Genomic DNA, 15,830 nt, shown 5'->3' with positions numbered 1-15,830 from the left:
TATTTATATTGTTCTTGCATTAAAACTTGATGCAATAATAGTTCTATTTAATTCAACTTCTTTTTTACACTTAAAACATTCAATCATTAAATTTCTCAATGGTTTTGTTAAAATTATAAATGAATACAAATTGATAACAAATGTAAAATGAACAAAAAATATGCTAAATTTGAACAAAATATAAAATAAACTTAAATCATTTGTATTTTGTAATGATATATTCCATTCCCAATAATAAATAATAAAAAATAATTGACATAATGTTAAAATTAATGAGTAAGCTAACATATATTTATTTTCATATTTCTCTTTTACATTAGCATAAGTAATACTATCTTTATAACAATTATTAGATATTAAATGATATATTGAAAACAAATTGAAAATTATTGTTGATAAAAAACAAATAGAATAATAGATAAATGAATTTGTATTATATGAATAGTCATGTATCCAATTATCTTTATTATTTACCAAAATTGATAAGTTATGTCCATTTGTATAAAGACTATTTATTCTTTGAAATTGAGCTTTAGATGATATTACAGGCCAAAGTGGAGACATGCTTATAATAAAAAGTGATAAAATAACAGGATAAAAAGTTCTTTTTAAAATCTTTAATAATATAGAGTAAAAAAAATTAATTTCTATCAAACTTACCCTTGATCCAGAGCTATTAAAAAATACCAAAATAAATCTTGTAAATGATAAATAAGTTGAAAAAATAAATTGACAATAAGATAAATAATGTAAAATTCCAACAAAAAAACTTAACAAATATGAAGGTTCATTAAATGTATCTGCTAATGAAGTAAATGGTTCATAAAAACAAATACAATGATAAAATAAATACATAGAATGAAAAGCTATATTAATAATTTTATATATAATATCACCATTCAAGAATGACATATTTAATTCATTCATTTTTTTTTTATTTTCAATAATTAAATAAATAATCCATATATAAACAATATTTGTAAAAAAAGAAAAAATGATTTGAATTATCATTGTTGATAGTTCCATATTTAAAGAAAGTAAATGAACTTTTTCTGTTAAACTATTAATTAAATTATCAGCTTTTTTCATTTTTTAATCTTTGCATTTGTTGATTTTTTTTTCAGTCTTTTCTTTTTATTAAAATATGGTAATTTAATTAAATTATATTCCAATCAAAATCTAAAAAGTTTAAAAATAAGCTAATGTTATATATAGTGATGATAAATAAATTATATTATATAATGAAGTAACAAAAAAAATGATTAAAATATAAATATGTATATATATGAGATCTTTTCTTTAGAGATTTAATTTATTATATATTGCTAATTAATATAATATGCATAAAAAGTTTTTGCTAACTATTTAATACCATAATGAGATGAATTATTTTTTAGAACAAATGTTTTAAAATTATATTTATGTAAATTAAATACATTGAACATAATTAAAAATAATAATTGCCATTTTAGATGTCTGTAATAATGAAAGCAAAACTAACATTTACTTCCATTACATTGAAAATATCAAAAAATTATACTTAAATTCATGGGGCAAAATGAATGGAATGTAATTTTAAAGTTTATTATAAATATATCATTATAAATTTTTTAATAACTATAAATGATAAAAATTTAATGTACATAAATGAAATATCTTTATCAAATAATTAACATTAATTTGTTTCATTTTGCATATACTTAGATTATTAATAAAATGACTATATTTTGTTAGTCAAAAAAAATTACATTGAAAAAAAGTTGTGATAAAAGTAATATTAAAAATATGAAAAAAAATTTTTTTTTTTTGATAATTATAAAATTAACTTATATTGTTTAAAACTGTATTTAAAAAAATTAAGTTAAAAATATTTTAATAATAATTTTCAAGTTTTTTAAATTTCTACAGTATAATCATTTTAAATATAAAAACAATTGATAATAACATATTACATTAATATTTAAATAATTTATCAAATTTCACAAAAAGTAAACTTTATTTCAAAATAATCATATACAATCAGGAGACAAAAAAAAAAATTAAAATATTGTTGATCAAATTCTAATTCAATGTTAATTTTATAGAAATTTTTTATAACACTGTTTATTGAAAATAATAATATTTTTTTAAAATTAAATAAATTTATTATTTTTTTTACTATAGAAAAATATAAAAATACTTAAAATATAATATATAAAAATATTGAATTTTTTTTATTATTAAATTTTTTACAAATTTTTTTTTAATCATAATTTCTTATAATTGTAATTTGAAAATGCTTTAATTAATCTTATTCTTTCACGTACTTTAATTTTATTATTATGATTGTCATTATCTTCCATTCTAAAAAGACGAGATTTCATTCCAATAATTTCAGCATGGTAAAATAAATATTCAAATAAGTACATAAAATCTCCAGAGACACGATGAAATGATATTGGAAAATCTCCAATTGTATTAAGACCTTGTCTAAGATGAATTAAAGAAAATCTTTGAAATTCATTTTCAATATTTTGACGTTCACTAACAGTAGATACTGTTTCACGTGGATTAAATAAAACTTTATTTTTATTATCAACTAAAAAAGTAGAATTAATACCCATTCTAAATAAACATCTTCCAATTTCCATGTCGTCATACATATCATCTCTTTGACAACAATATTTTTTATTATCTAAACCATTTTCAACTAATATATTAAACGTTTTTTTACTAAATATATATCCACTTCCTCCTTGTATATATGCTTTTTTTATATCTCCTGGTGGATTATATATTCTAAAACCAAAATATGCATCTTCACTTGAATTTTGATTTATAAGATATGCTCTTAAATTTTCCATTACAAAATATGTATCATCATCTGCTTTTAAAATATAATCATACTCATCTTTATAATTTGTCCACACCCATTTTAATGTATTTTTTATTTTTCCATATGAATATTTATATTCATCTTTTGGATATGATTTTATAGATGGTAATGTTTTATCTTCTATAGAAGAAGCAAAAATATAATTATTACATTTTTTTAACCATGTATTTTTTTGATGAAGACATTTTGAATTTTTATTTTTTGGTGTTGTTAAAATAATACAAAAAATTTTAATTGATTTCATTAGTTCATTTGATAAATTTTCAAAAACTATTACAAATTTATTTAAATTAAAAAAATTTATTATATATTACTTACCAGAATTGTCATATGATTTTTGAAATTTAAGATAATCCTTTACATTATAAAATGTATTATTCATATAATTACCTTTACTTTCATTTAAAATAATTAAATAAATATAAATTAAACATATAAAAAATTTATTAACAAATTTTTCCATTCTATAATATAATAAATGTATATAAGAACTTTTTTTTTAAAAATCTATTTTTACTAGAAAATTATATAAAATGACCTTTATATAAAAGTTATATCTTTATAAAAAAATTTTTTTTAAATGTTATATTATGTTAAAATTTTTATAACAATACTTTAAAACAAATTTTTGTAACATTTAAAATTGGTATTAACCTTTTTAAAAATTTTGTTATAAGAAAAAAAAAAGTTTTTTTTTCTTCAACACCAGTATGAACTATATGACCCGTTAAAATATTTTGGATGCCCTATAATTGATGATGGTTTTCTAACTGTAGGAACAGCTTTGCGTATAAATTCTCCAAGTTTTATCATTAAAACATTAACGATTGTTCTATGTGTTTTTGAAAGATCTTTTCTCTCATTAGGATCATCTTCTAAATTAAATAACCAAACTTTTCCTTTTTTTGGTTTAATAAAAGGATCACCTTCAAAAATTATTTTAAATATTCCTATACGCATTGCAGATTGACCTTTAGCAATATTATAAATAAATGATGTTCTTTCAATATTATTATTTGATTTACTATTTATTATACTATTCCATTGATTTATTCCATCACCATAACTTCGAATATTTGCTCCTGTCATTCCAATTATTGTTGAGTGCCAATCAACAACATGAAAAAGTTCATTTCTTATGGTAAATTTTTTAATATATCTAGGAGAATGAATAAATGTATTTGTTTTAGTTCCTCCCTCCCATAATGAATCTTTTTCTCCACGTAATGGTGTATTTCTACCACCCCATTGTACTGAACCACCATTCTAAAAAAATAAAAATAATTTATAAAAAAAAGTATATATATATATAAATCTTACATCACTTGTAAAAATTATTATTGTATTTTGGTATAAATTTTTATATTTTAAATATTTAACTAAATTTCCAATAGCATCATCCATACTACTTAACATTGCACAATATGTCATTCTATTAGAATTATTTTTATATTTTAAACAATATTTTAAATGTTTTGGTGGTGCTTGAAGTGGTGGATGAACTGATTGAAATGAAAGAAAAAGAAAAAAAGGATTACTTGTATTATGTTTATTAAGTATTTTTATACTTTCATCTAAAAATAGGTCTGTTGAATAGATACCATCTTTAGTATAGTCAGCTGATCCCATTCCATGACCACGTTCTCTAAATAAATCTAAACCTTTAACAATACCAAAAGGTTGTTTTTTATAATAATCTATACTATGATTAAAATATCCTTCCTGTGGACCATAAAAACCATAAAAATAATCAAATCCACGATATGTTGGAAGGTATTCTCTTTTACAATAACCTAAATGCCATTTACCAATAAGATAATTTTTATATCCTAATTCTGATAAATTTTCAGGAAGAAACCTAAATTTTGTTGAAACACCAGCTGGTTCCATATGAAGAAATACTCCATCTGCTGTACCAATTTTAAAAGGATAATAACCAGTCATAAAAGCTGATCTTGTTGGTGTACATAATTGATTAACATATGAATTAGAAAATAAAACACTATTTTGAGAATGTGCTAAAAATCTTAAATTTGGTGTATGAAGAGAATAATCTTTCCAATCAACATCACTAAAACCTAAATCATCAGCCATAATAAAAAGAATATTAGGTTTTTTTTGTACAATTCCATTTAATATTTTTATAATTATAATAAAATAAAATAATAAAAATTTTTTATCCATAATAGAGTTTACTTTTATAAAATATTTTTATTTTAAAATAACACTTTACATATGAAACTATAATAAATATTATATTAAAATCTTGTAAATTATTCATTAAAAATAATAGAATTAATAAGAGAAAATTTATAAAAAAAAAAAGACAATTTTATTTTTAATAACATTATGTTTTATGTAACAATAAAAAAAATATATAAACGTGTTTGTATATTTTTTTTCTTTTTTTAATACTACTTAATATTAATATTTAAAACGTTTAATGAAGTAATAAAAATTTATACTTAGTTACATTTTTGTCATTATTTTATTTTTTTTTTTAAATATTTATTATATAGGATATGAATAATACAAAATTTTGTTATTTATAATATTTTATTAATAAAACATGTTTACAGAGGTAAATAAGAGGTCATATATTTTATTATATAAAAAAATGTTAACAGTTACATTTTTTTATACTAAAACTGATACTTTTTTATGTATTTAATTGAAAGAAATAACAGAAAGAAAATTGAAAATAATTTTTTCTTTTAGATTACAATGTTAATCAAGGACATAATTAATTAAGAAATGACATTTTCTTTTTTTTTTGACACCCTTTTATAGACACTATAAAAATTACTATAAAGATAATTTGATTGTCTGGTGTATATATATAAAATATGATAAGTAAATTTAAGAATTTCAATGTCATTTTTGATTATTCTTCATATCTTACCAAATTGATTTTGAAGTTCTACTGGTATTGGTGCTGTTATACTTCTACCATTTTTACCTTCTAACCAATATGTATTAATTTCACCTTTACCTTTAACTAATACTGGTCCTCTTAATGATGTATCAAATTCAGGAAAATGTTTATTAAGTCTATCATTAAAAAATGTACTTATTTGTATTTGTTCTGGTAAACCTGTACTTTCCATACGACTTGCTGTATTAACAGTATCACCAAATAAACAATATCTTGGAGCTGTTAAACCAACAACACCAGCTGCTACTGGTCCACAATGAATACCAAGTCTTATCCTTAATTTTTCATTTTTTTTATGTGGTATAATATATGTTTGTAAAAATTCCATCATACATAATGTTACATCAGCTAAATTAGCTAAATGATTAACACCATTTTCTTGAGGTATACCAGATACAACCATATATGCATCACCAATTGTTTCTACTTTATAAGCATCATGTTTATTGATAATATCATCAAAACCAGTATAAACACTATTTAAAAAATTTACCACTTCTAATGGTGATGAGGAACTACAAATTTTAGTGAAACCAACAATATCACTAAACATAACAGATGCCTGTTCAAATAATTTTGGAGGAACACTTTTTCCCATTTTTAATTCATTAGCTATATATGATGGAAGTAATTGTGATAATAATTTATCAGCTCTAATATTTGCTTCCTCTAACATACCAGTTCTTTCTTGAACTAATTTTTCAAGATTGTTAGCATATTGTTCCATAACTCTCATCATCTGATCAACAAGTGAACCTTTTACTTTTAAATAATGTTCTGTATTAAGACGGACACGTTTAATACTTGGTCGTACTTCTGGATTAATATTCCAACAATCAAGAAGTAATGCACAAAGATCAGGATGAATTTTACTTCTATCTTGAATTGATGGTTTAATATTAGCATTTCCTAATTTATTTCCATCAATTAATTCATCTACATTTAATGTATCAGAAAATGGTAATGATCTATATAAAATTTCATACATTACAATACCAAATGAATAAATATCTGATGCTTGTTTTCTACTTCCACTTTGTTTTACCCAATCACTTTCATTATTTTTTCTTTTATTAGTTTCTGATGTTTTTAATGTTTCTGGAGAACAATATAATACATAACTTTTTTGAGTTGCTGCAGCTTTATTTTCACCATCTTTTATTGCTTCAGGATCAATCATAGAAAGTTTAGTCCATTTTTCAACAAGGCTTGCTATAGTATAATCTGTCAATTTTACTGTCCAATTTCTATCAATTAAACATGCCCATGGTGTTAAACTACCATGAAATATAACAGGTGATAAATGAATATATTCTAATCCAGCTGTTATATCACGAATAAAAGCTGCATGAAAATTACTATCAATATTTATATCATCATTATAAATAATATCTTGTACAGTACCTCTTGAACAAAATTTCCAATATAATAGCATTTCATCTTTTTCATTAAAGCTCATTCCTAAGAATGGATTAAGATTATCATGAACAAGAAGCTTCATTTGGTTTAATAATTTTATATCTTCTCTTGCGAAAGTGATAAGACGCTTCTGTGGATAAATATGATAAGATGCATGGGTATTTGTACCAATGACTGCATGGTGTTTAACAAATTTACTCATATTAGATATTTTTGTTTTAGATGATCCAATAGATAACATGGACTTCATTTCATCTTCTGTTATTGTTCTTGTGTCATCTCTCCATATTCTCCAAGGTGTATTAGCTAATGCACGATTTTCACTTTAAAAAAAAATATAATATATAGTTATTAAATTTTATGTAAAAAATAAGAAGAAAAACTTACAGTATTCTACTAATTGATAATCCTAAAATTATAAAAATAATAATTAATAAACTTAAAACACCAATAACAATATAAAGAGTATAATCACATTTTTCATTCTTAAAACCACAATTAGGAATGTCAAAAGGAAGTTTACCATCAGGACTAGGCCAAAATCCTGTTACAATATCAGAAACTTTTAACTCATAACATCCTGATTTTGTTTTCAATCCATCACAATTATTAACAAAAACAGGTTCCATTTCTACCATCTTAATAACATCATCTCTATCAGGATTAATATAAAATGCTCCATAACTTGCAGCACGTTCTGCTAAATCATCCATGATAACATTTCCTGCTGAGGTTCCTTCAATAGAAACCAAACCAGGAAAACTAAATCTTCTCATTTCATTCCAAATTTTTTTTCCATTTGTTAATGGATCGAAATCTCCACCTGTCTTATTCATAATTGAACGAACAATTAATGAATATAATTTAAGACTATCATACAAATGAATGTAACCATAAACATTTGACTAAAAATAGTAAGATTTTTAGTTTGATCAATTTTTTGCTTACCAAATCAAGTTCATTAATATCAAGATTATTTTTTTCCATTTTTTCAACAAAAGGTGTAGTTAATGTATTATCAAAACCATTAATATCATCAACAATAATACTATTTGAAAAAATTTTTTTAATATTTGTATTTATATGTCCCTCCTTATCTATCCATGGTGGAGGTTCTTTAGCTTCTGCCTGAAGCCATGGAAAAATATATACATAATCATTTGTATTCATCTTTGCTTGAACAACAGCTTTCATAAATTCTATTGTCATATCTCTTGTTTTTGTAAAAATACATATAATAATACGAGCTGTATTTTTAATATCTTGCATTAATCCAGATTCTAAGATTAATTTTGTATCTGCATTCTCATCAAAGGTTATTTTTCTTAAAATATTTATTCCAAGTTTATGAAAATTTTCTTCAAATGATACCTAAAAGATAAAATGTTTTTATAATACTTATATATAAAATTATATTTTTTTAATTGATAAAATTAAAAGAAAATAGTTACTTTTATATTTGTAAAATAATAGTTTCCTCTTTTATTTTATCATTTAAAATAGAATTTGTTTTTTTATTTTTATTACAGTTCTCTCAAGAGCAACAACTCCTGTATTTGTAACAATAGCAACATTTTTCCAGTTATAATGTTTTAAAGTTGTAGCAACAGCATATGCTAAAGAATTTGTTGTTCTAATAGAAACTCTAGCTAATGTTTTGTATATTGTTTTGTCCGAAAATGTATTTGAAGCAGCCATATACCCAATAATAGGGACATTCCAATATGCAGCCATCTTAGAAACAGCATCCATTTCTGCATTACAATATGGTCCAATAAAAGCTTTAACATCTTGAAGATGAAACATATCAGCAGCAACTGCAACACCTTCAAATGACTCTCCACATGCACGTGTATTAATTAACTCAACATCAAACTCATCATCTAAAATACCATCTCTCCATAATTCTTTTCTTGCCATATCTAATACTAATTCTGCATTTGGCATTGCATTTAATGCCCCAATATGTCCAATTCTTACAATTTTACCTTTACCTTTTCTAATGGTAGAACCACTTAAAACATTAGACATATTTTCAGATTTATTTAAATCATTATTTGTAACATTTGTTGTTTTATTGTCATTTATTATTGTACTTAATACTATAGGAATCTCAGTGGTAGATGATGAATATAAAAGTTTAAAGTAAAAAATAAAAATAAAAAATGAAAAAATTTTGTTGTCAATCATATCAATAAAAATAAAACTAAAAAAGAAATGCTTATATATATATATACTTTTTTAGTTTTAAAATAAATATAAATCTTATCCAATTTAATATTTAAGAATCTAACACCATAAATATTTAATTTTCTTAAAAGCATTCATAAATAGAAACTATATACCATATAAATCTAATCTTCTTATCATTTAAAATAAAATACCCTTGATTAATATCAAATCTCAAATTTTAATTTTGTTTATGAATATTTTTTTATATTTTAAATGTTTATTTATAAGAGTAACATAAATAATTTACTTAATTAATAATTTTTTATCCCGATAATGACAAAATGTTGTTTTGTCATAACTTCTGGCAGAACGTAAACCACAAACAATGTTTTGATGGCATGTGCTTTTGCATGACTTATGATTTCTGTTATAATAAAGATAAAATTTTTCAAAAACATTAATATCATTTTCAAGGATTTTAGTTAAATTATGAAATGATTCTGGTGACAGATCTTTCATTTTAAATTCTTCTTTCAGCTTATATTCTAATTTCCATTTAGGAGGATTATTTTCATTAGCTTCTGTTATATTTGCATAATATGTTTCTGATTCAATAATTGTAAAAGAGCTTCCTTCATAATTACCATCAATTGTATAAACTCTGAATGCTGGATTATTGTAGGGATATGTTGTTAAACTTGGTGCAATAAAATTTACATGATATGGTCTTTTATTAATATCACTATTTTCATAATATACTTCAAAAGAATCTTTATGTGTATGGCCATAAATTAATGCAGCAATTGTATTTTCAAAACGATATACAATATCATAAAAATTAAAAGACCATCCTTTTAAACAATATGTACTACCAGGTGGAATATGTGAAATTATATGTACTTTTTCTTCAATTTTTTCTGATTCTAATAATTCTGAAACTAACCATGCTATTGTATTATCTGGATCTTTTTGATTAATATAATTATAAAGATTATTTTTTGAACAATATATGGTATTAATTGAAATAATTTTTAATCCTGTATATGGTTTAATTACATAACTTCCTCTATATTTTATTCCACTTTCAGTATCTTTTGGTAAATCTCTTTTCCATGCTTGAGCAAATGTATTATAAAGCCATGTTGGTCCTCTTTCTGCATACTCAGCCATAGAATGTGGACCCATAGCATCCATTGGGACACCTTCATGATTTCCTGTTGTTTGATAAATAGGAGTATTAGGAAAATATTCTTGAAGTATAGATGTTATATTTAAAATATTCGTCATTGTTTTTGCTTTGGTATAAGCCCACATATCATGAGATTCCATATCTCCTGTAACAATAATATAATCAAATTTATCATTTTTTGATATATATTCTATTGCATTGACAAAAGTACGATATGGTATGTCACAATCATATGGTGTTCCCCAATACCCAGCTGGAACTTTAATATTATTTTTATTTGTAGATGGATATTCTCTACAACAAAGCATTCTATCATTATCATTTTTTGTATGACAATTGGCTTCTGATCCTGTTTTATATTCACGATCAATATGAATATCAGTTAAATGTAAAACTCTTAAAGTATGTTGTGGATTATTTATTTTTGGCCATTTTTTAATTGGTGGTTTTCCATTAGGAATATCAAATTTCCACATATCATTTAATGGATCATCAGTAGCACCACAATCTTTAACAAATGCTCCACATATCTGGTTAGCTGTATATTTTGTTTGTTTTAAAACAAAAACACCCTCATTTGTAAAATTTTCAACCATTCCCTTACATATACTTGCAATTTGTGTATTTTCTTTTACACATCTATCTAAAATATACTTTTCTATGTCATTAACATTTGTTTCATTGTGTGACATTTCAATTACATTTGCCATTGTTTCCATACAAATGTCACAAGGAACTTTACTTTTTTCTTCATTTTTTATATATTCTTTTAATGAATCAAGTAACTAAAAGTTTTACAAAAAAAATAGTTAAATTATTACCTGTTCATGTTTGTAAATACTACTACTAATAATAGTAGAAGTTAAAAAAAAAAGAAATGTTATATAAAATATCATTTTTGTAATTAATATAATAATTTGCTGTATTTAAACTCCTTATCAGTATAATTATTAATCCTTCTATTTATCATTTTTTTTAATAATTAAATGGTATCTCAATTAGTTTTGATTGAGAAAAAAATTTATAACATTAAAATATTAAAAATCAACAATTAAAGTATTTAAAATTTTATATTACTAGATAAGACATAAATACTTTTGTAAAATTTTATAAATTAAGGTTTATAAATTAAAACTATAATATAGTACACTTGAATAAATTAAAAAAATAAGTTTTGATATAATTTGTATTAATTAAATAAATAAACAGGTAAATTGATAAAGTTTAGAAATTTGTAACTAATTTAAATAAAAAGTTTTGGTATTTAAATTTGTTTTCAAAAACTCATAAAATTTTTATGCTTTTAAAATGATTTCTAAAAATATTTATATTTTGAAAAGCTAGTTGGAAAATTTTTTTTTATAATTTCAACATATCTTAGTTAACTTTACAATTTCTATTTTTTTTTTAAATTGTAAAAAAATAAATTTATTTATTTTATTTGTGTTTTAGTTAACAAAAATGATTTTTTTTTGTAAATTTTATTGTCGAATTTTATTGGTTAATTGTTAGATATAAAAATACTTTTAATGATATTGAATTAAATTGTATTCAAAATTATAAAGAAAATTTCCCTTTCGTTCGTGTTACATATTTATTTTGTTGATTACAAATATCAAATAAAAATATATTCACTTTAAAATAATATTTTAAGATAAATACTTACCTCTTTATCTTTATTTTAACTTTTAAATATTTTTTCTATAAAAACTAAAAATAAAAGATTACATTGAAATATCAACTTATTAATTTAAAAAAAAAATTAGCAAAAACTTTTTTATTTATGCAAATTATTCTTTGTAATTATTTGTTTAATAAATTGATAATAAAATTTAAATTTTATCAAAATTTAAAAAGTATTTTGATAGTATATATAATTACAAATATTTAGTTTTTAAAAAGGTTTATATCAATTAAATTTTTTATTGATTCAGTTTACATGTAAAAAACTAATTTTTTAAAAAATAACATTGAATTTTGTATTAAATTATAAAAATTTTATTCTAAAATTACAAAACAATGAATCTTTTGTTTCTAAAATAATAAAGTAATTATCAAATTTATTTTGATTGTGTAATTTAAATTTTATTGCTTTTCTTAAATCTCTAAATTTATATTATTTATTTTTTATATTCTTTAAGATGTTTGCAAATTTAATAAAGTAGTAATAGTTATGATAACTTTCTTCCTAATTTTTGTTTAAAAAAGTTTGTGTTTCCAACTAATTTACTTTTCTTCTCTTTGGTTTTTTTTTCCAATCAAAGATCCCTGGATAAAAAGGCATTCCTCATATATATTTTATTCAATGAAATAATTATATCTTTTCTTATGCCGAAAAAAAAGTTTTTTTTTTTCAATAAACCAATGATTAATTGATTTCATGTTTTATTTAAGAAACATTTTAGACAACTGTCAATTTTCCAAAAAAAGCTCTAAAATAATTTTAATTTAATTACATTTTTTATTTGAAAAAGAATATTTAATTTAAAGGCACACTTAATATCTCATGACAATTTTTCATATGTGAAAATTGCATATACTTTAGAAATGAATGCCCTTTGCCATTAATTTTTTCTATACATTACTATTTAAAAATAGAAATTCCACTTCCTCTTTTTTTATGTAAATTAAAAGAAATAGGAATATAATATATTACTTTGTTTACATCACTCTCATTATTTTTCAAAAAAATATAAAATAAAAAAGACTGATGAAAAAAACAAAATGATATATTTTTGACAAAGACATTATTTGCAATTTAAATTTAATTATTCATAAATAATAAGAAAAGAAAAACGTGATTAATGAGGTTCTTTATATTGTGATTAGTAGTTTATATCAACAACAAATTTTTTCTAAGAATATTATATAAAGATGATTTAACTTGAAATTTGTTACCTCAAAAAATGAAATATTTATTTTCTGTGGTAATTGCTATGCTATTAATATCTTTTAATTTCCATACACTTTCTGGATTAAAAGCTTCATGTGCCAGCAACAAATTAGAAAGAAAAGGAAGATGTCGGATAGCTCTTAGAGAAAATGAAAATATTAGAAATACTGTCATTTGGCCAAACTTGAATGAAAGGGATAAAAGTGCCATTGAAAGTATTTTAGCCAGAGGTAATGGTAATCATGCTAAAGAAATTTCTGACTACCTTACAAATATGGTAAATCCTGATGATATTGTAAGTAATTAAATTATTAATAATTTTATTTTTTTTTATTTTTTTTTTAGCGTAGATCACTCAGATAAATAGTTTACAAAACATTTAACAATATAAATATTTTTTCTAGAATTAAAATTTTTTTAAAAATAAAAATATTTTTAAAATGTTTGACATATATATTTCCATTGTGTAAATTCATCAATTCCTTGTGTACCACCTTCACGTCCCATACCACTTTCTTTTACACCACCAAAAGCAGCTTCACTACATGATATCAAACCTTCATTAACTCCAACCATTCCAAATTGTAAAGCTTTCTGAACCCTAAAAATTTGTGATATATCTTGTGAATAAAAGTAGCTTGCTAATCCTGATCTTGTACTATTAGCTGTTTCTATAGCTTCTTCTTCTGTAGAAAATTTTTGTACTGCTACAACTGGTCCAAATATTTCTTCATGTGCTATACTCATATCTTTTGTTACACCAACAATTAATGTTGGAGAAAATAAAGTTGTTCCTTCATATGCAACTTGACCACCTAATTGTATAGTTGCACCTTTATCTTTTGCATCTTTGACAAGTCTTGATACTTTTTCAATAGCTTTATCATTTATTAATGGTCCAAAATTAATTCCTTCATCTAATCCATATCCAACTTTTAATTTTTGAATTTGTCTTGTTAATTTTTCTACAAATTCATCATGAATTTTTTCATTAATTAAAATACGATTTGCCGAAACACATGTTTGACCTGAACATCTAAATTTAGATGCCATAATACCATCTACAGCTTTTTCTATATTAGCACTTTCAAAAACAATGAATGGTGCGTTACCACCAAGTTCCAAACAAACTCTTTTAACAGTTGAAGCACTTTGTTCAAGTAATAATTTTCCAACTTCTGTACTTCCAGTAAATGAAATGGCACTAATACTTTTTGATGAACAAAGATATTTTGAAATTTCTTTTGTATTATCTAAGTCAGCTGGAATAACATTAAATACCCCATTTGGTATACCTGATTGTTCTCCTAACTCAGCAAATGCTAATGCTGATAATGGTGTATCTTCAGCAGGTTTGACAACCATTGTACAACCAACAGCTAATGCTGCTGCTGCTTTTCTTGCAATCATAGCTGTAGGGAAATTCCATGGTGTTATAACAGCAACAACACCAATAGGTTCTTTTACATGAATATGTGATCTATTCAAATTATTTGGTGGAACAACTTGACCATATACTCTCAATGCTTCAGCTGCATAAAAATCTAAATATGATGCTGCATAAGCTATTTCTCCTTTAGCTTCTGCTAATGGTTTCCCTTGTTCACGTGTCATTAATTCAGCAAGAGCATTTTGATTTATCATTAAAAGTTTTCCCCATTCTGATAATATTGCACCTCTTTGTTTAGCTGTAAATTGAGATGACCAACTGGTAAATGCTTGCTTTGAAGCTTCAACAGCAATTTGAGCCTCTGAAATACTACAGTTTGAAGCTTCATATATTGTTTCTCTTGTATAAGGATCAAGGACAGGAAACGTTTTGCCAGATATTGATTTCATCCATTCTCCTAAAAAATAAATAAATAAATATTTTTATGTTAAAATAAAAGAATAACAATAAATAAACTTGCCATTAATAAAGGCTCGCGCTCCTTTTGGAAGTAATATTGTTTCATAAAAACGTTTTCCATTTATAGAAAATCTTTTAAAATTTCCCAGTAATTGTCTATTCATTGGTATCTAAAAGTAACTATAATAATTTAATATAATTAGTTAATTTTTTAAACAAAGAAAACTATTTATTTGATGTTTAAAGTTGGAGAATACAGAGCACTGGCATTTGCTTGTTTGCATAATCGCTATAAGACGTCATTTTGAATTTCGTCTCTCTTACATTTATTTCTGGGTAATAAAAATTTTTTTTTTTCCATTTTTTTTTCTAAACATATTACGTATACTTTATCAATATTTTTATTATCCTAATTTGTAAATAATATTTACCTTTTTTTGTTCTTATCAAAAAATTTTTATCATATAAAGTTTTTAAAATTCTTTCCTTTATTATTTA

The 15,830-nt window shown here is 22.6% G+C and overlaps 7 protein-coding genes across 7 annotated transcripts; 1 reads left to right on the top strand and 6 right to left on the bottom strand.

Moving 5' to 3' along the window:
* Positions 1–3: 3 nt before the first annotated feature.
* SRAE_2000430900 (7TM GPCR, serpentine receptor class g (Srg) family-containing protein) lies at positions 4–855 on the bottom strand (the record flags this gene model as incomplete). The annotated part of the gene is made up of 2 exons (XM_024643164.1): positions 4–615; positions 661–855. 2 exons carry the CDS (start codon positions 853–855, stop codon positions 4–6), a joined length of 807 nt encoding a protein of 268 aa, XP_024508861.1.
* A 1,391-nt stretch (positions 856–2,246) lies between these two features.
* Positions 2,247–3,257, bottom strand: SRAE_2000430800 (Glycoprotein-N-acetylgalactosamine 3-beta-galactosyltransferase 1; the record flags this gene model as incomplete). The annotated part of the gene is made up of 2 exons (XM_024643162.1): positions 2,247–3,145; positions 3,194–3,257. 2 exons carry the CDS (start codon positions 3,255–3,257, stop codon positions 2,247–2,249), a joined length of 963 nt encoding a protein of 320 aa, XP_024508860.1.
* Positions 3,258–3,574: 317 nt separating this feature from the next.
* On the bottom strand, positions 3,575–4,969 carry SRAE_2000430700 (Sulfatase domain and Alkaline phosphatase-like, alpha/beta/alpha domain and Alkaline-phosphatase-like, core domain-containing protein; the record flags this gene model as incomplete). The annotated part of the gene is made up of 2 exons (XM_024643161.1): positions 3,575–4,141; positions 4,196–4,969. The coding sequence occupies 2 exons, from the start codon at positions 4,967–4,969 to the stop codon at positions 3,575–3,577; spliced, it is 1,341 nt and encodes a 446-aa protein (XP_024508859.1).
* A 797-nt stretch (positions 4,970–5,766) lies between these two features.
* Positions 5,767–9,419, bottom strand: SRAE_2000430600 (Guanylate cyclase; the record flags this gene model as incomplete). Its single annotated transcript, XM_024643160.1, has 5 exons — positions 5,767–7,552; positions 7,617–7,638; positions 7,723–8,134; positions 8,178–8,600; positions 8,757–9,419. 5 exons carry the CDS (start codon positions 9,417–9,419, stop codon positions 5,767–5,769), a joined length of 3,306 nt encoding a protein of 1,101 aa, XP_024508858.1.
* Positions 9,420–9,704: 285 nt separating this feature from the next.
* Positions 9,705–11,486, bottom strand: SRAE_2000430500 (Sphingomyelin phosphodiesterase; the record flags this gene model as incomplete). Its single annotated transcript, XM_024643159.1, has 2 exons — positions 9,705–11,375; positions 11,412–11,486. 2 exons carry the CDS (start codon positions 11,484–11,486, stop codon positions 9,705–9,707), a joined length of 1,746 nt encoding a protein of 581 aa, XP_024508857.1.
* Positions 11,487–13,496: 2,010 nt separating this feature from the next.
* On the top strand, positions 13,497–13,846 carry SRAE_2000430400 (Hypothetical protein; the record flags this gene model as incomplete). Its single annotated transcript, XM_024643158.1, has 2 exons — positions 13,497–13,778; positions 13,829–13,846. 2 exons carry the CDS (start codon positions 13,497–13,499, stop codon positions 13,844–13,846), a joined length of 300 nt encoding a protein of 99 aa, XP_024508856.1.
* A 72-nt stretch (positions 13,847–13,918) lies between these two features.
* Positions 13,919–15,496, bottom strand: SRAE_2000430300 (Succinate-semialdehyde dehydrogenase, mitochondrial; the record flags this gene model as incomplete). The annotated part of the gene is made up of 2 exons (XM_024643157.1): positions 13,919–15,330; positions 15,394–15,496. 2 exons carry the CDS (start codon positions 15,494–15,496, stop codon positions 13,919–13,921), a joined length of 1,515 nt encoding a protein of 504 aa, XP_024508855.1.
* Between the last annotated feature and the right edge of the window lie 334 nt (positions 15,497–15,830).

Source organism: Strongyloides ratti, assembly GCF_001040885.1.
Source record: "Strongyloides ratti genome assembly S_ratti_ED321, chromosome : 2".
Taxonomy (NCBI): domain Eukaryota; kingdom Metazoa; phylum Nematoda; class Chromadorea; order Rhabditida; family Strongyloididae; genus Strongyloides; species Strongyloides ratti.
Note: the sequence above shows the minus strand (reverse complement) of the source record. Positions and strands in the feature narration are given on the sequence as shown.